The sequence below is a fragment of the Stegostoma tigrinum genome, chromosome 9, assembly GCF_030684315.1.
Source record: "Stegostoma tigrinum isolate sSteTig4 chromosome 9, sSteTig4.hap1, whole genome shotgun sequence".
NCBI classification, from domain to species: domain Eukaryota; kingdom Metazoa; phylum Chordata; class Chondrichthyes; order Orectolobiformes; family Stegostomatidae; genus Stegostoma; species Stegostoma tigrinum.
Window position 1 is genome coordinate 15,130,589 of NC_081362.1, and position 26,577 is coordinate 15,157,165.

At 47.7% G+C, this 26,577-nt stretch overlaps 1 protein-coding gene across 2 annotated transcripts in view; it reads right to left on the minus strand.

Moving 5' to 3' along the window:
* slc24a3 (solute carrier family 24 member 3) overlaps window positions 1-7,736 on the minus strand; it is a 344,615-nt gene extending 336,879 nt beyond the window's left edge. For both annotated transcript variants that reach the window (XM_059648357.1, XM_048536075.2), the window contains exon 1: window positions 7,141-7,736. In XM_059648357.1, the coding sequence (XP_059504340.1) occupies window positions 7,141-7,297 (157 nt within the window). In that variant the 5' untranslated portion in view covers window positions 7,298-7,736. The remainder of the gene's footprint in view (window positions 1-7,140) is intronic.
* Window positions 7,737-26,577: the final 18,841 nt, after the last annotated feature.

Genomic DNA, 26,577 nt, shown 5'->3' on the forward strand with positions numbered 1-26,577 from the left:
GTTAAAGATCAATGCCAAAGGCTCGGCAATCTCCTCCCTGGCTTCCCAGAGGACCCTAGGATAAATCCCATTCGACCCAGGGGACTTATCTATCTTCACACTCTGTAGGATTTCTCATACTTCTTCCTTGTGAACCTCAATCCCACCTAGTCTAGCAGCCTGTATCTCAGTATTCTCCTCGACAAGATTGTTGTTTTCTATAGTGAATACTGTCAAAAAATATTCATTTAGTGCTTCCCCTATCTCATCTGACTCCACACACAACTTCCCACTACTATCCTTGATTGGCCCTAATCTTACTCTCGTCATTTTTTTTATTCCTTAAATACCTACAGAAAGCCTTAGGGTTTACCCTGATCCTATCCGCCAACAACTTCTCATGTCTCCTCCTGGCTCTGAGCTCTCTCTTTAGGTCTTTCCTGGATACCTTGTAACCCTCAACCACCCTAACCGAGCCTTCACATCTCTTCCTAACATAAGCCTTCTTCTTCCTCTTGACCAGAGATTCCACTTCCTTCATAAACCACAGCTCCCACGCTCTACAGCTTCCTCCCTGCCTGACAGGTACATACTTATCTAGGACACACAGGAGCTTTTCCTTGAATAAGTTCCACATTTCTAATGTGCCCATCCCCTGCAGTTTCCTTCCCTATCCTACGCTCCCTAAATCTTGCCTAATCTCCTCGTAATTGCCTTTCCCCCCGCTATAACTCTTGCCCAGTGGTATACACCTATCCCTTTCCATCACTAAAGTAAACATAACAGAATTGTGATCGCTATCACCAAAGTGCTCACCTACCTCCAAATCTAACACCTGGCCAGGCTCATTACCCGGTATCAAATCTAATGTAGCTTCGCCCCTAGTTGGCCTATCTACATATTGTGTCAGGAAGCCCTCCTGCACACACTGGACAAAAACTGACCCATCTATAGTACTTGAACTATAGTGTTCCCAGTCAATATTTGGAAAGTTGAAGTCCCCCATGACAACTACCCTGTCTCTCTCACTCCTATCGAGAATCATCTTTGCTATCCTTTCCTCTACATCTCTGGAACTATTCGGAGGCGTATAGAAAACTCCCAACAGGGTGACCTCTCCTTTCCTGTTTCTAACCTCAGCCCATACTACCTCAGTTGACGAGTCCCCAAACATCCTTTCTGCAACTGTAATACTGTCCTTGACCAACAATGCCACACCTCCCCCACTTTTACCATCTTCTCTATTCTTACTGAAACATCTAAATCCTGGAATCTGCAACAACCATTCCTGTCCCTGCTCTATCCATGTCTCCGAAATGGCCACAACATACACTTACACACACTCAAATACACACTCACTAACACACCATCCCTCTCTCTCACTCACACACACACACACACACACACACACACACACACACACACACACACTCACACTCACTCACACACACACACACGCACTCACTCACTCTCACACACACACACGCACTCACTTACACACACACACCCCTACACACACACACCAACATACACTCACTGTGTTTATGTGTGTGCATGTCTGTGTGTGTTTGTGTGCATGTTTGTGTGTGTGCATGTGTGTGCATGTGTGTGTGCGTGTGTGTGTGCGCGCATGTATGTGTGTGTACATGCTTGTGTGTGAATATGCATGCGTGTATATATATGTATGCATGTGTTTGTGTGTATATGCGTGTGTGTATATTTGCGTGCACATGTGTAAATGTATATGTGTGTATATATGTGTGTGTACATGCGTGTAAGTACATGCATGTGTGTATGTATATGCATGTGTGTATATGTGTATGTGTATACGCGGGTGTATGTGTGTTTGTGTATGCATGTGTGTATATGCATGTGTATGTTTGTGTGCGTATATGTATGTGTATATATGCATGTCTGTGTATGTGTATATGCATGTGTGTGTGTGCGTGGATATGCACATGTGTGCGTGGATATGCACATGTGTGCATGGATATGCACATGTGTGCATGGATATGCACATGTGTGCATGCATGCATATGCATGTGTGTATGCATATGTGCCAGTGTGTATGTGTATGTGTGTGTGTACGCATATGTGTGTGTGTGTGTGAGTGTATATGTATGTGTATTTCTGTGTGTATATATGCATGCGTGTGTGTATGTGCATGCATGTATATGCATGTGTGTATATTATATATATGCATGAATGTGCGTATATATGCATGTGTGTGTATATGCATGTGCGAGTGTGTGTGTATGCATGTGTGTGTGTATAGACGTGCGCATATGTGTATGTATGCATACATATATATATACACACAACACACATGCACATACACACACAAACGCATACGCACACACATACACACACACACAAACGCATAAACCACTACACACACACACACAGATACAGACACACACCAACCCACACATACACATACAGACACATGGATATAGGCACACACCAACCTACACACACACACACACACCCCAACCCAGACACCCACGCACACATCCAGATAGACACACGCACACAACGACACACACACATGGATACAGACACATGCGTGCACATGCACATTCACACACACCAACTCACACCCAGCCACACACACACACCAACCCACACCCATTCATACACATACAAACACACACACACAGACACGCATACATGCACACACACACACACACGTATGTACACACAGGCACATACACAAACACACGTGCACATGCATATATACACACATGCATGCACATACACACACATACACACAGACGTGCACATTATTATACACTCACGCATACACACACGCATCCGTACACTCTCACACGTCCACACACATGCGCATATACACACAGACACACTCATGCACATACACACACACATATATACACACACGCACACAAATACATGCATACACACACACAAACACACGCATACACATATATGCATATACACAAATACATGCACACACACCCTCATGCACATACATAGACACACATGTACACACACACACACAAATTCACATATGTACACAAACACACACATATATACACACACATGCAGTCATACACACACGCATATACACACACACATGCAGTCATACACACACGCATATATACACACACATGCAGTCATACACACACGCATATATACGCGCACACACATGCATATACACACACACATGTAATCGGAAGGCAAAGTACTGGGCTAATGGTAAGATTCTTAGTAGGGTAGATGAGCAGAGAGACCTCAGTGTCCATGTACACAGATCCTTGAAAGTTGCCACCCAGGTTGACAGGGCTGTTAAGAAGGCATACAGTGTTTTAGCTTTTATTAATAGAGGGATCGAGTTCTGGAACCAAGAGGTTATGGTGAAGCTGTACAAAACTCTGGTGCGGCCGCACTTGGAGTATTGTGTACAGTTCTGGTCACCGCATTATAAGAAGGATGTGGAAGCTTTGCAAAGGGTCCAGAGGAGATTTACTAGGATGTTGCCTGGTATGGAGGGAAGGTCTTACGAGGAAAGGCTGAGGGACTTGAGGCTGTTGTCGTTAGAGAGAAGAAGGTTGAGAGGTGACTTAATTGAAACATATAAAATAATCAGAGGGTTAGATAGGGTGGATAGGGAGAGCCTTTTTCCTAGATGGTGACGGCAAGCACGAGGAGGCATAGCTTTAAATTGAGGGGTGAAAGGTATAGGACAGATGTCAGAGGTAGTTTCTTTACTCAGAGAGTAGTGAGGGAATGGAACGCTTTGCCTGCAACGGTGGTAGATTCGCCAACTTTAGGTACATTTAAGTCGTCATTGGATAAGCATATGGACATACATGGAATAGTGTAGGTTAGATGGGTTTCAGATTGGTGTGACAGGTCGGCACAACATCAAGGGCCGAAGGGCCTGTACTGTGCTGTAATGTTCTATGTCCTATGTACATGCAGTCATACACACACGCATATACACACACACACACATGCATATCCACACACAAGCATTCATACACACACGCATGCATATCCACACATAATTTCACACACACGCACATCCATACACGCATGTGTATGCACACACAATTACACACGCACATACATACATGCTTGCAAATGCACACACAATTGCACACACACGCACAAACATACACGCATGCATATGCGCACACAATTACACACACACAAACATACACGCATGCATATGCACACACAATTACACACACAAACATACACAAATGCATATGCACACACAATTACATGTGTGCACATACATACACACATGCATATGCACACACAATTACACACGCATGCACATACATACACACATGCATATGCACACACAATTACACACACGTGCATACATACACACATGCTTATGCACTCAATTACACACACGCACATACATACACACATGCACATGCACACACAATTACACACACACATGCATACACACACACAAACGCATGCATATGCACAATTACACACACAGACACACATACATACATGCATGCATATGCACACACAATTACACACACGCACATACATACACGCATGCATATGCACACACAATTACACACACATATATACACACATGCATATGCACACACACATGCACATACATACACACATGCATATTCACTCAATTACACACACATGCACATACATACATATGCACACACAATTACACATACACACATGCATATGCACACACAATTACACACATACGCACATACATACACATGTATACACACACATGCATATACATACACTCACATGCATATACACACACAAACACATGCACACACATATACACACATGTATACACACATGCGCGCACACACACACATACACACACACATGTGCGCGCATACACACACACATGCACACACATGCATGCATATGAACACACACAAATGCATGCATATACACACATGCATATACACACTCACATACATACATATACACACACAGATATGCTCTCAGAAACAGACACACACACTCATCCACACAGACATATAGACACACACAGACGCAGTCACACACACACACACAGACACACACTCACAGAAACAGACACACATACACATACAGACACACACTCACAGAAACAGACACACACACACATACAGACACAGACACACATATACAGACTCACACACACCCAAACACACACACACATCCAGACACACACACTGTGACAGACACAGACACACAAACATACATACACATAAGCACACACACCCAGGCACACACAGCCAGACACTCACACATATATAAACACACATACACAGACACACCCACATAGAAACATCCAGACACAGAGACAGACAGACACACACACAGACACACACACTGATACACACACACACCAATACACACAGATATGGACAGACACACACAGAGATACAGATACTCACTCACTGACACACAGACAAATACACTGATAGACAGGCACACGCAGACGCACACCGTGACACAGACACACACACTGATACAGACAGACACCAATACAGACACATACACTGATATAGACTGACACACACAGATTCGGAAAGACATGCACAGACAGACTCACACTGATACACATACAGATACAGACAGACTGACACAGATACAGACACGCCGAGATACAGACACACAGATACTGACACACACACATACACACACACACACACACACACACACACACACACACACACACACACACGCGGATACTGACAGACACAGACACACACACACACTCTGATACAGAGACACACACACACTGTGATACAGAGATACACAGACACACAGATACACATACACACACACAGATACACAAACACACGCTGATACACAGACACACACACACAGATACACAGACACACACACATACTGATACACAAACACACACACACAGATACACAGACACATACACACTCACAGATACACAGACACACACAGATACACTGATACACAGACACACACAGATACACAGGCACACACACACTGATACACAGGCACACACTCACAGATACACAGACACACACAGATACACAGGCACACTCACAGATACACAGGTACACACACACTGATACACAGACACACACATACACACACAGATACACTGATACACAGACACATTCACAGATACACAGACACACACAGATACACTGATACACAGGCACACACACACTGATACACAGACACACACATAAACACACAGATACATTCACATATACACAGACACACACAGATACACTGATACACAGGCACACTCACAGATACACAGGCACACACACACTGATACACAGACACACACATAAACACACACTGATACACAGACACACACAGATACACTGATACACAGACACACTCACAGATACACAGACACACACACACTGATACACAGACACACAGACACACAGACACAGACACACACTGATACACAGACACACACATACACACTTACACACACACACACACACACTGATACACAGACGCACACATACACACACTAATACACAGACACATACACATAGACACACTCACAGATACACAGACACACTCACTGATACACAGACACACAGATACACCGACACACACACACAGATGAACCGACACACACACACAGATGAACCGACACACACACACAGATGAACCGACACACACACAGATACACCGACACACACACAGATACACAGACACAGACACACACAGATACACAGGCACACACACACAGATACACAGGCACACACACACACAGATACACAGACTCACACGTACACACATACAGATACACACACACATACAGACACGCACACTGATACACAGACACATACACACTGATACAGAGACACAGATACACACACAGAGATACACAGACATACAGACACACAGATACACACTCTCACCGACACACACACAGATACACCGACACACACACACAGATACACAGACACACATACACTCTGATACACAGACACACATACACTCTGATACACAGACACACACTGATACACACATACACTGATACACACAGATACACACACAGACACACATATACAGACACACACACAGATACTGACAGACACACAGAGATGCACACACACACACACACACACGGACACACACGGACACACGGGTACTGACAGACACACACACTGATACAGACAGACGTTCCCCTCTCACCTGCTTTCTCTCCCACGCTGGAGATACACAGCAGCGCCAGCAGTAAGCCGCCGAGCCAGCAGACCTGCCACCAGAACAAATCCCGTCTCCGGCGGCGTCCTTTGCTGCTCCTCGGGCAGACGGTGAGCTGCAAGCGGCGATGCTGCCGGCTCTCCATCCTTCAGCCCCTGGTTCCGTGTTGGGTGATGGGGCTTAGGGTGGGGGGGGGTCACCGCCGGAGCTGAGGGAGCCGGGACACTACAGCAGCGCAACTTTAGCGGATGGAGAGACAGAAAGAAAGGGAAGGAGGGGGTGGGGGGGCAGAAAAGAGAAGGAGAGGGGCTGGGGGCAGGTAGGGGGGTTTATGGGGAGGGGAGGGTGGGGAAGGGGGGGATTAGCTTCCCCCCCCTTTCAGTCCATTAGACGCCCAGAAGAGAGGAGGTGGGGGTCAGGTTGGAGGAGCTCTGTGCTGCTGCTGCTCTTGCTCTGTTCAGATCCATGAACAAGGGGGAGAGACACACACACAGAGAGAGAGAGAGAGAGAGAGAGAGGCAGCAGGCTCAGTGCAAACTCAGCGCAACTCTCCAGCTCCGCACTAAGCCCCGGCGCCGCGCTGGATGGGTACAGCCGGACTGGCACAGGGAGGGGGCGGAGGGGACACGCTGCATCTGGGCGTCCGCTGCGCCCTCTTCGGGCTCGCTCCTCCAGTACAGGGCACTCCCCCCGGGGCTGGGGGGAGCTCCCTCCTCACACTCGCCCCCTCCTCACACCGCCCCCTCTTCACACCCCCACACACTCACGCCCCCCCACACCCCCCTCACAGCCCCTCTCACACCCCCACACACACCCCACACACTCACCCCCCCACACCCCCACACACTCACCCCCCTCACACAACCCTCACCGCCACACACTCACCCCCCTCACAGCCCCCCTCACACCCCCACACACTCACCCCCCCACACACTCACCCCCCTCACACAACCCTTACCGCCACACACTCACCCCCCTCACAGCCCCCCTCACACCCCCACACACTCACCCCACCCACACACGCCTCACACCCCCACACACTCACCCCCCTCACACCCCCACACACTCACCCCCCTCACACAACCCTCACCCCCACACACTCACCACCCTCACAGCCCCCCTCACACCCCCACACACTCACCCCACCCACACACGCCTCACAACCCCACACATTCACCCCCCTCACATCCCCACACACTCACCCCCCTCACACCCCCACACACTCACCCCCCTCACACCCCCACACACTCACCCCCTCAAACTCCCCTCACACCTCCCTCACATCCCTACACACTCACACCCCTCACACACCCCCAACAGCCCCTCTCACACCCCCACACACTCACCCCCACACACTCACCCCCTCACACTCACCCCCTCACACCCCCACACACTCACCCCCCTCACACTCACCCCCTCACATCCCCAAACACTCACACCCCTCACACCCCCCTCACACCTCCCTCACACCCCCACACACTCACCCTCCTCTCACCCCCCCTCACATCCCCACGCACTCACCCCCCTCACACACCGCCTCACATGTCCCCTCACACCCTCACACACTCACCCCCCTCACACCACCCTCACACCCCCACGCACTCACCCCCCCTCACACCCCCATACACTAACACCCCCCACACCCCCACACACTCACCTCCACTCACACCCCCTCACATCCCCACACACGCACCCCCCTCACACCCCCCTCACATCCCCACACACTCACGCCCCCTCACACCCCCCTCACATCCCCACACACGCACCCCCCTCACACCCCCCTCACACCCCCACACACTCATGCCCCCTCACACCCCACACACTCACCTCCACTCACACCCCCCACACATCCCCACACACTCATCCCCCTCACACCACCCCTCACATCCTCACACACTCACCCCCCTCACACCTCCCTCACAACCCCCTCACACCCCCACACACTCAACACCACTCACACCCCCCTCACAACCCCACACACTCACCCCCCCTCACACCCACCCCACACCCCCCGCACACCCCCACACCCTCACCCACCCTCATTACCCCTCACACCCCCACACACTCATCCCCCTCACACCACCCCTCACATCCCCACACACTCACCCCTCTCACACCTCCCTCACAACCCCCTCACACCCCCACACACTCAACACACCTCACAAGCCCCTCACAGCCCCACACACTCACCCCCCGTCACACCCCCCACACCCCCCGCACACCCTCCTCACATCCCCACACACCCACCCCCCTCACACCTCCCTCACAACCCCCTCACACCCCCACACACTCACCCCCCACACACTCACCTCCCTCACACCCCCCTCACAGCCCCACACACCCACCCCCCCTCACACCCCCACACACTCACCCTCCTCATACCTCCCCTCACACCGCCACACACTAACCCCCCTCAAACCCCCCTCACATCCCCACACACTCAACCCCCTCACACCCCCCCACACCCCCACACACTCACCCCATCACACCCCCACACACTCACTCCCCTCACACCCCCCCACACTCCCACACACATCCCCACACACTCACCGCCTTCACACTGCCCTCACACCCCCACACACTCAAACCCCTCACACCCCCACACACTCACCCCCCTCACACCCCCCTTACAACCCCACACACTCACCCCCCTCACACCCCACCTCACATCCCCACACACTCACCCCCCTCACACCCCCCTCACAACCCCCACACACTCACCCCCCTCACACCCCCTTACAACCCCACACACTCACCCCCCTCACACCCCACCTCACATCCCCACACACTCACCCCCCTCACACCCCCCTCACAACCCCCTCACACTCACCCCCCTCACACCGCCCCACACTCCCACTCACTCACCTCCCCTCACACCCCCGCTCACATCCCCACACACTCACCCCCCTCACACCCCCACACACTCAAACCCCTCACACCCCTCACACACTTGCACCCCCCACACCCCCACACACTCACCCCCCCACACACTCACCCCCCCTCACACCCCCACACACTCACCCCCCTCCCACCCCCCACAGCCCCACACACTCATCCCCCTCACATGCCCACACACTCACACCCCTCACACCCCCACACACTCACCCCCCCTCACATCTCCCCTCACACCTCCACACACTCACATCCCTCACACCCCCCACACTCACCCCCTCACACCCCCACACACTCACCCCCCTCACACCCCCACACACTCATCCCCCTCACCCCCCACACACTCACCCCCCACTCACAACCCCCCTCACATCCCCACACACTCACCCCCCTCACACCCCCCTCACACCCCCACACACTCACCCCCTCACACCCGCCCACATCCCCACACACTCACCCCCCTCACACCCCCCCCACATCCCCACACACTCACACCCTTCACACCGCCCTCACACCCCCACACACTCACCCCCCTCACCCTCATACCCACCCTCTCAACCCCCCTCATCCTCTCCACTCACACCACTCACCCTCACACCCTCACCATTTCACCATCACCCTCAACCTCACCCTCACCCCCTCCATCCCCCCACTCACCCTCGTCACCCTCACCTTCACCCTCACCCTCACTCTCTCACCCCACCTCCCACTCACCCCCTCACCCCGCCACCCACTCACCCTCCTCACCCTCACCCTCTCCCCTTCACCGTGACACCCTCACCCTCACCCTCTCACACTCACCCTCACCACCCTCACCCTCCCCACTCATCCTCACCCCGCCAGTCACCCTCACCCCCTGACCCTCACCCTCACCCCTCACCCTCACCATCTCCCTCTCAACCTCACCCTTCCCTGTCACCCTCACCTTCCCCACTTACCCTCACCCTCCCCAGTCACCCTCTCCCTCCCCTGGCACCCTCACCCTCATGCTTCCCACTCACTCTCACCCTCCCCACTCACCCTCACCTCCTCACCCTCCCCACTCACCCTCACCCTCCCATGTCACCCTCACCCTCACCCTCCCCACTCAGCCTCACCCTCCCCACTCCGCCTCACCGTCCCCACTTTGTGGCAGTCTGGGTCACACAAAACCGAAGCACAGGCCCCTCTTGGCTGGGCATTTGAAAGCGGGGCATGGTTTCTAAAGAAGCTGAGCACCTTGAGACGCAAAGAGAGAGCTGGTGAGAAAGGTGCATTGGCCACAAGATGAAGGCTTTTTTTTTATTGTTGAATTCCAATTTCACTATTTGCTCTCATGGGAGTCAAACTGAAATCCCCAGAGCGTTAGCCTGGATATCTGGATTACCAACCCAGCGACAGTAGTGCTACACCTCCCAGAACATCAGAGTTGGGGAAGAGTGGGGACAAGGCGAGAGGGTGATGGTTTTAGTCAACAAATTCTCCTATTGGGTGAAACTTTGTGCAACCCCTGTTGGAGAGGGAAAAAAAACTGTTTCTGTGCTGTTGCTCTATTCCTAACCGATGGCTGAGAAGATTCAGAATCGGGCAAACAGTGGGAGAGAACTGAGGCAATTGCTTTTCTAACCTTCCATTTGTGTCATTGGCACCATCACAAAGTTTAGCCTCGTCATAATCTCCAGGTTGGTTGCCATATACTTCCATTGGGGTGCTCTGGGGTTAGGAACAGGACTAGACCAGAGAAAACCATCGAGCATTCTGCCATTCGGGTAGGTCATGGCTGATCATTAATGTCAATGTCACTTTCGTGTACTATTTCCCCATCCTTTGATGCCACTGGCCTTCACAGAACTATGGATTTCTGTCTGGAACCTGCTCAATGATTAAACTCCCACGGCCGTCTGGGCTGGAGAATTCCACCAGTCCCTGAGGAAAAAGAGGTTCCCTCAACGTCTCAGTCTTGGCTTGGAATGTTTGTTTTATAGCGATGTTTCCTTCTGCAATCTGATCCGGTGGCATCAGTGATGGTCTGGATCAGCCGATGAATGGGGAATTACAAGTACAGTTACTGGAGTCGCACACAAACGACTCATTCGCAGATATCCTGGGCAGAATGGAGCTGCCCAGTTGGCCTCACCTCATTCCCCGTTTCCTACCCCCTCCCCCAACCTACCTCCTCATTCTCCTCCTCCTCCTACTGCCTCTTCAGTTACTGAACAGCCATGTGATACATGGATACCCCATTAGCCACCTTGATATTTGATGAGGCATCTTAAATGACGACTGGACGGCCACACAATGACCAAATGATAATCCCCGCTCAGATACTGGACGTCATTCCCTGCGTATGGCCATACATCAGCTGGAAGTTAAGGGAATGAAATCCCTTTTCATTCCAGAATAGAGGAGGGTTTGGAATTCAGAGACTGCAAAGTGATATGAATGCAATCAATGCTGCTCTGCATGACAGTGCTGACTGAAATCCTAACAAAGCCTCACAGTGTATCTGCCTCCCTTTCACCGAAAAGGAAGGAATAGGATGCAGTCAGTTCTCTTGGAGTAGAAAGCTTCAGTGAGCTCTTTACATCAGGAGTGATGGAAAACCGCACCATGTTGCTGAAAGCTGTAACACCAGCCTTGGTGGAACTTGATACATAGTCACATTCACTGTCCCAGCCATTGGCAATGTAATCATCACCTTGCTGTAAGGCTGTTGTAGTTGCAGCTGGTAACAGTTTCCTTACGGGTATTTATATAGCGTTCCTCGCTGAGTTTCAACAGGTGAATGCTTACTTCTCTCAGTCTCCTCCTCCCTCTTCCAACAGCTTGTCCTTCTCTGCATGGCCTCTGCTCATTTTCCAAGCTGCGCAAGAACCAGGAGCAGGAGTAGGCCATCTGTCCCATCGAACCTGTTCCACCATTCAATAAGATAATGGCTGATCTTCCTGTGGACTCAGCTCCACCTACCGCTTACCATAACCCTTCATTTCTTTACTGTTCAAAAATCCATCTCTCTTTGCCTTAAAAACATTCAATGAAGAAGCCTCAACTGCTTCATTAGGCAGGGAATTCCACAGATTCTCAACCCTTTGGGTGAAGAAGTTTATCCTCAACTCAGTCCTAAATGTGCTGCCCCTTATTTTGAGGTTATGCCACCTAGATCCAGTTTCACCCACCCTCAACCCTTTGGGTGAAGAAGTTCATCCTCAACTCAATCCTAAATGTGCTGCCCCTTATTTTGAGGTTATGCCACCTAGATCCAGTTTCACCCACCCTGCTTCTATCTTATTTATTCTCTTCATAATTTTGTATGTTTCTATAAGTTTCCCCCCTCTCATTCTTCTACATTCCAATGAATCCAGTCCCAGTCTACCCAACCTCAAGTCAGGAACCAACCAAGTGAATCTCTAAAGTGATGCTTTAACTAGTGCTGCCGGTGGGGAGTGGCACACTCTCTGTTGCTGGACGTGTGGTCAACAATGCAAGAATAATGGCAGGAGCTGCAGGGGGCAAATCTGACTTTGACAATCATACAGCTCATGATCCGACCTGTTCTACATAGTTCCAGCAGCCATGCCCTGCCCCTGCGTTAATGCCTTCACCAATACAGTACAATACCTGGCACAATTTGCCCCTACAGTGTGTGTGTGATAACAAGGTATAGAGCTGGATGGATATAGCAGGCCAAGCAGCATCAGAGGAGCGGGAATTGAGTGCTAATGAGTGCAAATTCTTCTAGACAAGTTGTATGTGTCTTCTGCTGATGATATGCCATGAAGTGGAGGTGCTGGTGTTGCACTGGGGTGGATAAAATCAGAAATCACACCACACCAGGTTAGAGTCCAAGCAGGTTTATTTGAAATCACAAGCTTTCAGAGCCTCTGCCCTTCTTCAGGTGATGCATGACTCAGTGGCTTGTAGAATTATAGAAGGAGAAGGGAACAATTTGTACTGACTCAAACATCATCTTGGTTCTCGTATACTAACAGGGCAGGAATCCCAGTCTGTGTCACCACTTTTTTCACATTTCCAACACAGGAGGCTTCAACTTGGCCTGAAACACTAACATGACAGGAGATCTGACCAACTGGTCTTTTAATCAACTTTTACCAAATTCCCATTGTTTCTGCAAATTCTGTTCCAGATCTCACAAAGTTTCAAACAAAATCCTTTTCTGCAATGCCAGTCCTGCCACAATATCATCAAAGGGATTCGCTTATTAGTTGTCGTTTAGCTTCAAAATGATCTGCAGTGAGATCAGGGATGGTTCAATCATGAATCAATCTCATCATGTTAAAACTACATTGAAAATATAAAGAGGTTCCTAGCACAAGACTGGCACTGACTGTTTGCAAATGCTGATTGTGGGGTAATAAACAGTGATAGAATCATTAGTTATATTTAAAAATGTTTGGGTTTGTCAGCAGGCACTATACTTTAGTTCGTTCATGTGCCCTTATCAGTTTTGATTCCCTTGAGAGCCACGACAGGTTCAATTCAGTTTACAGTTTGAGTTCTGCAAAAGCAGATCACTCCTTTTGTTTCAGAGATAGTAAGAACTGCCGATGCTGGAGTCAGAGATAACACAGTGTGAAGCCAGAGGAACACAGCAAGCCAGGCAGCATTGGAGGAGTGGGAAAGCTGATGTTTCGCATCCGGACCCTTCCTTAGGATTTCTAAAGAAGGGTCCTGACCTGAAACGTCAGCTTCCTCGCTCCTCTGATGCTGCTTGGCCTGCTGTGTTCATCCAGCTCCGCACCTCGTTGTCTCTGCTCCTATTGTCTTTTGTATTTTGACAACAATCCGTATTTATACAGTACCTTTAACACAATAAAACATCTCAGTAAGCATTCTAACACACCAAGTCACGTATGGAGGTACCGGGTCAGACAATTAAAAGCAAACTAAAGAGGTACGTTTTAAGAAGTGCTTTAAAGGAAGAAAGTCTTTCATTGTTTTGTTTGATGCCATGCTATGAATTTTGGATTATGTGGTGTTGAAGGAGAAGGCAAAATCAAGGATTGTCTTTATGCTTAGACTTCTTAGTAAGACTATCTATTGTATATTAAAGTTAAATATGGCCTTACATGGTAAATATAGATTCTGACATTTAATAAGAACTAATCTAGCTTGCATGATTATGTCTGTGTTGTAGTTTGCTCTGGTACAGAGTTGCAGACTGTTCCTTATAGTGTTTTAACTCCAGCCACACTGTGGTATTTATACTCAGTGATGTGCAGCTCTCTGGCATCATCACAGGATTCCTTTAGTGTCCCAATGTCCTTCCAGAACGGAGAGCAAGATGGGGAGACTAAGAATTGAAGGGAGGGAATTCCAGAAGCTACCTTAGCTAAAGGTGCAGCCAAAGGTAGAATGATTCCAGTTAGGAATGCTGAAGGGGCTAGAATTAAAGAAATGCTAATCTCTGAGGGCTATGGGGCCAGAGATGATTATAGACATAGGGAAGGGCGAGGCCATTAGGGAATTGAGAGCAAGGTGAGAATTTTAAAGCCAAGTGGCTGATTGACTAGAAATCATGTAGGACAATCAGCACAGGGCGGTAGAGGACCGGAACTTGGTGCAAGATACTGTACAGAGCCTTGTACGTCCTCAAATTTACAAACTGTAGAATGTAGGTGACCAGCCAGGGATGTATGCGATGGGCAATCTAGATCCAAATCTCGTACCATATGGGCAGCACAAAGTCTCAGTCATTAGCACAGCTGCCTCACAGCGCTAGGGACCTGGGTTCGATCCCACCCTCAGGCGACTGTCTATGTGGAGTTTGCATGTTCTCCCTGTGTCTGCGTGGGTTTCCTCCCACAGTCCAAAGATGTGCAGGTTAGGTGCATTGGCCAGACTGAAATTGTCCATAGTGTTCAGGGATATGTCGGCTAGATGGATTAGCCATAAACAAAATGTGGGGTTACAGGATATGGTGTGCGGAGGTGCTGGGTCTGGGTGGGATGCTCTTTGGAGGGTCAGTATGGATTTGATGGGCTGAATGGCCTCTTTCTGAATTGGAGGGATTCTATGATTCTATGACGTGAAGAAACTCAGAAGTTGAGACTATATCATAGCATCTATTTCAAAATATTCTCAGTAATTTCGTTCAGCAACACGTTCTCCTCTGAATATGCTGGGCAATTTGTTTCAATGTGTGCTAGATCCAGCTTTGCATTGACCCATACCAAGGAGTGTGTCTCAGGTGGGAACTGAAGCCACACACATCTGGACAGGATGGGGAACATCTCTTCAAGGAGGTGCACTCACTCCACTTTGATTTGAGTCTAACTGATACCTTAAGATAGTTCTTGGTTGTGGTGATCTTAAGGTAGATCCTCTATTCATTTCTCCACAGCGTGTGGTCTCTCGCTTTCCTTCTGTGTTGCTCATAGTAGCTTCTTACTTATAATGTGAAGTGCCTAACAAGATCTTTCCTTTCCCCATCCCCCGGGCTTTGTCTACATCACATTAATCTTCCTTCAGTCACCTCCCCCCTCCTCCCTTTCGTAGGTTCTCATCCCCTAGCATATGGCCAATCCACCCTTGTTGCCATTTCTTGATGATATCCACAAACGATCAGCCCTGTACCACCATCCCGTGAACAGTTTGCTTTTGACTTCTCTCCAAATGACCCGGTCCATCTCTCTCCGGCAACACATTTCACAAAAACCTAAACGTGGGTTGGGGCGTGGGGTGGCTACTTCCCCAAGCTCCACATTCCAATCTCATACATTCCAAATAACTCTTTCCTTATGGCCCCTACCCGGACATACACAGTTTTAATCGTTCACGTGAGGAGAAGTGTTCTTTGCAATTGTTATTTAACCTCTAATTTCTTCATTGCCTAATCTGTTTCTGCTGCTGATCATTTATCCCAACCTCTGCTTTCCCTCTGTTCTTTCTTTAATTCTTCATAATGTCTGCCAGAGCAAATAGAAATTAAGGAAGTCATGGCAGCATACAGAATGAAATGGACCAGTTTAAGTTTATTTAAAGGCATCACCTGGGTTAATACAATCAGAGAATCCCTACACTGCAGCATGGTTTTGTGCAGGGAAGGTCATGTCTTACCAAATTGAAAGAATTCTTTGAGGAAGTTACAAAGTTGATAGATGAGGGAAGGGCTGTAGATGTCATATACATGGACTTCAGTAAGGCATTTGATAAGGTTCCCCGTGGTAAGTTGATGGAGAAAGTGAAGTTGCATGGGGTCCAGGGCACACTAGCTAGATGGATAGAGAACTGGCTGGGAAACAGGAGACAGAGAGTTGTAGTGGAAGGGAGTTTGTCAAAATGGAGACCTGTGATCAGCAGCATTCCACAAGGATCCATGTTCAGACCTCTGTTGTTTGTTATACACATAAATGATCTGGACGAAGGTATAAATGATCTGATTAACAATTTTGCAGATGACGCTAAGATTGGTGGAGTAGCAGATAGTGAAGGGGACTGTCAGAGAATACAACAGAATATAGATAGATTGGAGAGTTGGGCAGATAAATGGCAGATGGAGTTCAATCCGGGCAAATGTGAGGTGATGCATTTCGGAAGATCCAATTCAAGAGCAAACTATACAGTAAATGGAAAAGCCCTGGGGAAAATTGATGCACAGAGAGATCTGGGTGTCCAGGTCCATTGTACCCTGAAGGTGGCAATGCAGCTCGATAGAGCGGTCAAGAAGGCACATAGCATTCATTTGGGTATTGAGTACAAGAGTTGGCAGGTCATTGTTACAGCTGTACAGGTCTTTGGTTCGGCCACATTTGGAGTACCGTGTACAGTTCTGGTCGCTACATTACCAAAAGGATGTGGATGCTTTGGAAAGGGTGCAGAGGAAGTTCACCAGGATGTTGCCTGGTATGGAGGGTGCTAGCTATGAAGAGAGGTTGAGTAGATTAGGATTATTTACATTAGAAAGACGGAGGTTGAGGGGAGACCTGATTGAGGTCTACAAAATCATGAGAGGTATAGACAGGGTGGATAGCAAGAAGCTTTTTCCCAGAGTGGGGGACTCAATTACTAGGGGTCACAATTTCAAAGTGAGAGGGGTAAAGTTTAAGGGAGATGTGCGTGGAAAGTTCTTTACACAGATGGTGGTGGGTGCCTGGAACGCGTTGCCAGTGGAGGTGGTAGAGGCGGGCACAATAGCGGGATTTAAGATGTATCTAGACAGATACATGAATGTGCAGGGAGCAGAGGGATACAAATCATTGGAAAATAGGCGACAGGTTTAGATAGAGGCTCTGGATCGGCGCAGGCTTGGAGGGCCGAAGGCCTGCTCCTGTGCTGTAATCTTCTTTGTGCTAAACAGGCCATTCAGCCCATTTATACCAAACTGACCCACTAATTAGGATATCACCAGAACTAGCCCCCTACCCTATCAGCCTGCACACGACAGGCAATTTAACAGGCCAATGCACCCTAACCTGCTCTTCTTTGGACTGTGGGAGGAAACCAGCACACCCAGAACAAGCCCATGCAGACACAGTGGGGATGTGCAAACTCCAGACAGACAGTCGCCCAAGGCTGGAAGTGAACCCAAGTCCCTGATGCATGTGAGACAGCATTGTTAACCACTCAGCCACTGTGCCACCCCAAAGACCTGCCAAAGTGCAGAAAGAGGCCATTTGGCTCACTGAGCCTGCACGCCCAGTCCCCGCGCCCCACTAAAGAACATCCCACTCAGACCCCCGTCTCTAGCCTTGTAACATGTACAGCAAATGTAGACAGCGGTGTCCCAACATCCTAAACCATAGGAAGGACTTGTATTTGGAATGAGTACACTCATCCTGCCTCCCAGCTGAAGCCCTGGGTTCAAGTCCCATCTAGGACTTGTTGCTCCTGGATGTCTTAATGATGTGTATAAACTGGTCGACATTCAGCTTCTTAACCCTTCCAATTCTTTTGTGTTCCCAAAAGGGTAAAAACAAAACGAAGATACGAAACAAACCAGAACACCCTCTCATAAAATATGATGAAAAGTTTGTGAACTTTTGTAGCATTGAACCTCTGAGATTTGTGATCCTGAATGAGGTACTGAACTAAATGACTTACCTACACCTTGGTGAACTCTGAACAATGTGATTTAAATGTTGAAAAGAGTCACTGTGTAAGTGTATTTTGCGCAGGATATTTGTTTATTGGCAAAACATGAATTTCAATAAATAAGGCATGAAGAATGAAATATTTACTCCAGTTAATTTACATGAATTCTTCACAAGAAGTGTAGTTATTAATGTAAGTGCAGTACAATTTGATAAGTTGACTGACACTTGCCCTCACAACAACCCTAGGGAAAGAAATAATCCACTTCGTTTATATAAATCAGGAGCTTTCTCCGTATCAAAATTGGAGTCACAAAGACCTTAAATTAATCGATACCTGTCCGAAGCTCAGCTGAATCAATTTGTAAGCCAAAAAATCATTAAAAAAAAGACGCACTTGAAAAAAACCTTCCAGCGTAATTTGGTCAGAACACTAAAGCTGGTATTGGACTGGTTCATCTGGGTGTTACATTTCAAATGCACATGACTATAAATGACAGGAGATTGCAATAAAGAAGTTAATTATGAACTTAGAAACAAACGACCATAGAGCAGGAGACCCTGATCAATCAATAAGATGAGCGTTGTTTCCATTACGATTATGATTCCACATTCCTGCCTGCCTCGATAACCTTTGACACCTTCATCAGGAAGCTATCTACCTCAGCCTTAGAAATATTCAATGACTCAGTCTCCAGTCTCTGGGGAAAGAGTTTTGCCAACTCAGAACCCCCTGAGAGAAAAAAAATTCTCCTCACCTCTGTTTTTAATTAGATCCCCCTCATTGTTCAATTATGTTCCCTATTTTTAGTTCCTTCTTAAATCTCCTGGGATTCTCCTTCCATAAGATGGCCTCTCAATCTTCTATACTCCAATGGATACAGGCTGATCTGTCCAAACATTTTTCATCAGGCAACACTGACATCCCGAAAATCAATGAAGTGAAACAATTGAATGAGCCTCTATCTCATATTGGCATCAATTCCATGCCCACCTATTGAACCTGACAGCATTCCTGTCTCAGTGAATCTGAAGGGTCTAGGCCCGAAATGTCAGCCTCCTGCTCCTCTTATGCTGCTTGGCCCGCTGTGTTCATCCAGCTCTACACCTTCTTATCTCCTACCAGCCCTTGTTTCTCGATAATTCTGATGTACTCCTGCTGAACTTTGCATTCTCTACCGTCTGTAAATTGTCAATGAACTCAAGGGCTCTGTGAGAGCAGACTGACTGAGTCAGTACCTGACAATGCTCAATGAACAGGGCCCACAGAATGCTCACAGTGCTGGTCTACCTTCGAACCATCATAACTGACAACTGTGAGGAGATGTTGGGCTTATGTACCAGGAAACGTCAAGACCAGTCTGAGGAGATTGACCAGGCAATCCTGGAGCAACTAAATCACAAACACAAAGCATCCCTGAACTGGAAAAGCTGTCAATAATCGCGGGAAAGAAGCAGGTTCACAGACAAATTAATGGTCTGAGTCTAACAGAAAAATCCATAAACCACAAGCTAGGGATCCCGTCCAGAGTAACTCACCTCTGGCTCCCCAAAGCCGGTCCATCATCTACAAGGCACAAATCAGGAGTGTGATGGAGTGCCCCCCACTTGCCTGGATGAGTGCAGACCCAACAATACTCAAGAAGCTTGACACCATCCAGGACAAAACAACCCACTTGATTGGCACTACATCCACAAGCATTCACTCCCTCCACTGCCGACGCTCAGTCGCAGCAGTGTTTACTATCTACATGGTTAAAATTCACCAAAGATCCTCAGGCAGCACCTTCCAAACCCACAACCACTTCCATCTGGAAGGACAAGGACAGCAGATAATTGGGAACCACCACCTGCAATTTCCCCTCCAAACCACTCGCCATCCTGATTTGGAAATATATTTTCATCCGTTCACTGTCAGTGGGTCAAAATTCTGGAAGTCCCGCAATGACATTGTGGGCCAACATACAGCACATGGGCTGCAGTGGTTCAAGAAAGCAGTTTACCACCACCTTCTCAAGGGCAAGTAGGGATGGGCAATAGAGACTTCCATGTCCCACAAGTAATTAAAAAATCCTAAATAATGGATGGCGGGCAGACTCGAAGAAGAATTCCAGCAACTCACTGATGTGCCCAGGTTCTTCAGTGTTGTCACTTATGACCAAAGTGCCCAAAGACCTAACGCACTGTGAGCTAAGAATGGAGTGAAATGTGCCGAGGACAGAAATGTATAAGCAGTCATTGGAAGGAGCACTTGGAAGTTCTCTTCAACCAAGCTCAGTCTTTGACATGGCACACTTGATCACATCCCACAGCATGCTACCCATCACCATCTCAAGACAACCTCAACTCGACATGAGTTTGGAAAGGCTGCCCAACAGCTGAGAACCAACAAGGTTACTGGTTCCAATGGGATCCCTGTCAAAATACTAAAATACGACAGAGAAGCAGCCCCGGCATACAGACATCACCCCACCTGGAAGGATGTTGTCTGAGAGGCCGTACTAGGGACCATCTTCATTAAAGGGGATAAGACCCATTGTGGGAACTGCAGAGGGGTCTCCCTGCTGTCCACCACAGGGAAGGTCATTGCAGAAATCCTCCTCAATTGCCTCCTGCCAGCCATTGAACAGGTAGATTCAGTCCATCATGAATGTGATCTTCAGAGCAAGACCAATTCCTGGAAAGTGCAGAGAGCAGCAGCTACATTTCTACATGGTCTCACATGAACTAACAAAGGCATTTGCCTTGAACAACTGGGAGGGAGCGTAGGGCATCTTCCTCAAATTTAGAAGCCTGCAGAAATTCATCACCGACCTCTTCCAATTAATGACGATGTGCAAGTGGCGATCCTTGCCAAGGGCTCAGTATGTGAGAAAGCTGGGGTCAAGCCCAGCCTTGTCGTCAGTACCAACAAGTGTCCACCTTTCCTCACTGCAGCACCTCACTCGGTGTCCAAGAAGCATCCTACTGGTCAGGAGCTAATCTTTACGTTGAGTGGTTAACTGCTCAACGTGTGTGTCTCTTAGTGCAGAGCCAAAACCGTCATCGAGCTGCTAATGCAAATGACACTTGTGTGTGTGCATGTACTCAAGCAGTCAAGATCCAAACTGTCATACCTGTGCGAGACACATTAGAATTGGATACTGGACTAAACATTTGAAAAACAGAGGTCTATCAACCAGCTCCCACTGAAAAGACCGTCATGATCCACAATTAGTCAATGGACAAAGTGGATCAATTTCCACTCCTGAGCAGCTTCCTCCCAGTGACAGTAAAATCCAACATTGCCTCCAGTCTGCCAGCCCAGCCTTTAGCCATCTGAGTATCAGAATGCTTGACAATAAAGATCTCAGACTGGACACTGAGCCCACGGCCTACAGGACGGCAGTGTTACTAGATCTTCTGAGTGCTTCAGAGGCCTAAGCAATGTGCAGCAGATACTACAAATCCCCTGAGAAATATCACCAGCAACATCATCCAGCAGGATAGGTGCTCCATCATCAGTACTCTTTCTCCGTCCAACATGCCTAGTGTCGAAGCACTCATGAATGTCAATCGGCTTCATTGGGCGGTCAGCATCTTCTGAATGCCTAATAATGCAAGGCTTCCATAACAAGATCTCGACTCCAAGCTTGGTCACAACATGTAGTTTCCAGGAGAGCTTCAAGATTGTCTTCAAAGTCTCATTGAAAAGCTCGATAACTCCACCAACTCGCAGGAATCTCCAGTCCCGCACCCCCCACTCTCAAACTATGGAAGAGGTGAAGGTGTCAAACCATTACAAACATCTCCAGCAAGCCCCAGTGGGAGGTCAAGAGCAGAGAACAGAAGGAGAGTGTGGAAACTCGATTTTCCCCCTCACCAGTTCAGGAAATACCAGTTACACCTAACCCGCCACCAACCATGGCAGGTTTTGCCAATGTAGCATTGGACTGATTCATCACCTCATGACACACAACATTGGAGGAAGAAAGTCACCCTCGGTCCTTATGGAGAGAATGCAGAGAGCTACAATGTAATTAATGATAGTGAACAAAAATAAACGATTGGAATGGAAAGGGAGAGAAGCAGAGCCTCTTCAAGGCGGGCATACTTTCTGAAGAAGGGTCACTGGATCTGGAGCTTTAACTCAGCTTTCTCTCCACAGATGCTGCCAGACCTGCTGAGCTTTTCCAGCAATTTCTTTCTGATTTCCAGCATCTGCAGTCCTTTTGGTTTTTAGTACAGATTTGGGTGTGGTCAAAATTCATGAGACTCAAACTGCATTCACTGTGGCACAACAGGTCACGTCGATGTAATCAAATCCATTAACAATCTGCAAGGATATGACTTGAAGTGAGATATAAGCCAGGTCCCAGAATGGCATGCTGGCAAGATTACCCAACACACCCAAAAGCCAAAATGGTACACTTGACCTACACCTGAATGTTCTTGAGCACAAAGTTGAAGATATTCTCAAAGTTGATTAGTTACACTTTGGCCACAGCCAGTGTGAACAGTTGTAATTAACAACTGCCAAAGATGAACAACTACAAAAGGTTGCAAAGGACCACTATTCAGAGGTGGCCTATAGTTTTGTAATAAGGTGGATGAATTAACTGCACAAACAGTTATGAATAGATATGATATAATTGGGATCAGAGACAGCTGGCTCCAAGGATGGAAACTCAATGTCTAGGGCTATCCAAATTTTAGGAAAGATAGACAGAAAGGAAAGGGAGGTGGAGTAGTGTTGCTGTTTAAGGAGGAAATTAACACAATAGTAATGGAGCACATTAGCCTGGATGATGTGGAATGAGTATGGGTGAAGCTGCAGAGCACCGAAAGGAAAAAGACATTAGTAGAAGTTGTGTACAGACAACCTTCAAACAGGAAATTAGAGACCCATGCAGTAAGGGTACAGCACTTATTAAGGGTGAATTCAATCTACATATTGGCTAGAGTAACCAAACTGGTATTAATGTGTTGGAAGACAATTTCCTGGAAGGTATTGGGGATGGTTTCCTCGACCAATGTCAAGGAACCAACTAGAGAACAAGTCATCCTGGACTATTATGTAATGAGAGAAGGGATGAATTAGTAACCTCGTGGTGTATGATCCGTTGGGGAAGAGTGACCATAATATGTAGAATTCTTCATTAAGATGGAGAGTGACACAATTAAATCTGAAACTAGGGTCCTGCACTTACAGAGAGCTAATTCTGATGGTATGAGGCATGGTTTGGTTAGGATAAACTGCCCAAAGATGCTTAAGGGGTTAATGCTGGATAGGCAATGGCAGACATTATAGAACACATGGATGAACTTCAACAATTATACACCCCTGTCTGATGTGAGAGTAAAACAGAGAAGGTGGCTCAACCATGGCTAACTAGGGAAATCTGGCAGAGTGTTAAAGCCAAAGGGGAGGCACATAAATTGACCGGAAAAAGTAGCAAACCTGAAGACTGGGAGCAATTTAAAATTCAACAGAGGAGGATAAAGGGTTTTAACCTAGAAAGGCAGAATAGAATATGTAAGTAAGCTAGAGGAAAACATATAAACTTACTGCAAAAGCTTCAATGGTTTTATGAAGAGAAAAAGACTGGTGAAGACAAATGTAGGCCCCTTCCAGTTAGAATCAGATGAATTCATAATGGACAGCAAAGAGACGGCAGACCAGCTGAACAAATATTTTGGATCTGCTTTCACTATGGAGGATACAAATAGTCTTCAGGAAATGCTAGGGGACAGAGGGTCATGCATGAAGGAGAAACTGAAGGAAATCTTTGTTGGTCAGGAAATGGTATTGGAGAAATTGATTGGATTAAAACTTAATAATTCCCTGGGACCTGATGCCCTGCATCCCAGAGAACTTAAGGAAGTGGCCCTAGACAGAGCAGATGCATTAGTGATCATTTTCCAACATACTACAGATTCCAGAAGAGTTCCAATGGACTGGAGAGTAGCTAATGCAACTCCATTCCTTATACAAGGAGGGAGTGAGGAATTGGAGAATTATGGGTTATTTAGCCTGACACTAGTGGTGTGGAAAATGCTAGAGTTGATCTTTGAGGATATAACAACTGAGCATTTGGAATGTGGGGACAGAATCAGTCCTAGTCAGCATGGATTCATGAAAGGGAAATCGTGCCCGACAAATCTTCTGGAATTTTTGAGAATGTGACCAGTAGAGTAGACAGTGGTGAATCAGTAGATGTTGCATATCTAGACTTTTAAAGGGCTTTTGATAAGGTTCCACACAGGAGATTAGTAAGGAAAATTAAAGCTCATGGTATCGGAGGTAATGTATTGACATGGATAGAGAACTTGTTGGCAGAGGGGATACAGAGAGTTGGAACAAACGGGTTCTTCTCAGGGTGTCAGGCAGTGACGAGTGGGTTTCTGCACAGTTCAGTGCTGAGACCTCAGCTGCTCACAGTATACATTAATGATTTGGACAAAGAAATTGAATGCCATATCTCCAATTCGCAGGTGACACTAAGCTGGGTGGCAGTGTGTGCTGTGAGAAGGATGCTAAGAGGCTGCAGGGTGACTTGGGCAGACTGGCTGAATGGGAAAATACTTGGCAAATGTAATATAATGTGGAAAAATGTGAGGTTATTCACTTTGGTCACAAAAACAGGAAGGCAGTTTGTTAGCTGAATGGTAGCAGTTTATTATCTGAATGGTGCAATTTAAGAAAAGGTGAGACCTGGGTATCATGGTGGAACAGTTGCTGATGGTCGGCAGGCAGGTGCAGCAGGCTGTGAGGAAAATTAATGACACGCTGGCCTTCATAGCGAGACGATTTGTGTATAGGAGTAGGGATGTCTTGCTGCAGCTATACAGGCCCTTGGTGAGGTCACACTTGAGTACTGGGTGCAGCTTTGGCCTCCTAGTCTGAGGAAGGTCATTCTTGCTACTTAGGGAGTCCAGTGAATGTCCACCAGACTGATTCCCAGAATGGCAGGACTGGCATATGAAGAAAGATTGGATTGACTGGGCTTGTACTCGCTGGAATTTAGAAGAATGAGGGGGCATCTTCATAGAAAATACAAAATCCTGATGGGACTGGACAGGCTAGATGCAGGAAGAATGTTGGGGAAGTCCAGAACTAGGGGTCACAATCTCAGAATAAGGGGTAAGCCATTCAGGACTGAGATGAGGAAGAATTTCTTCACTCAGAGATTTGTGAACCTGTGGAATTCTGTCCCACAGGAAGCTGTTGGAGCCAATTTGGTAGATATATTCAAGAGGGAGCTGGATGTGGCCCTTGTGTCTAAAGGGGTCAAGGGGTTACAGAGAGAGAGCGGGGATGGGACACTGAGATTGCACAATCAGCCATGTCATATTGAATGGTGGTGCAGGCTCGAAGGGCCAAATGGTCTACTCCTGCACCCCTTTTCTATGTTTCTAAGTAAGCAAGCATCTGAGAGGATTTGCTCATTTTTGCCACACAGGGACAAACTTTGCATATCAAGGCAAGTCAATTTCAAGGGTACAAGTTCTAATACTAAAAACA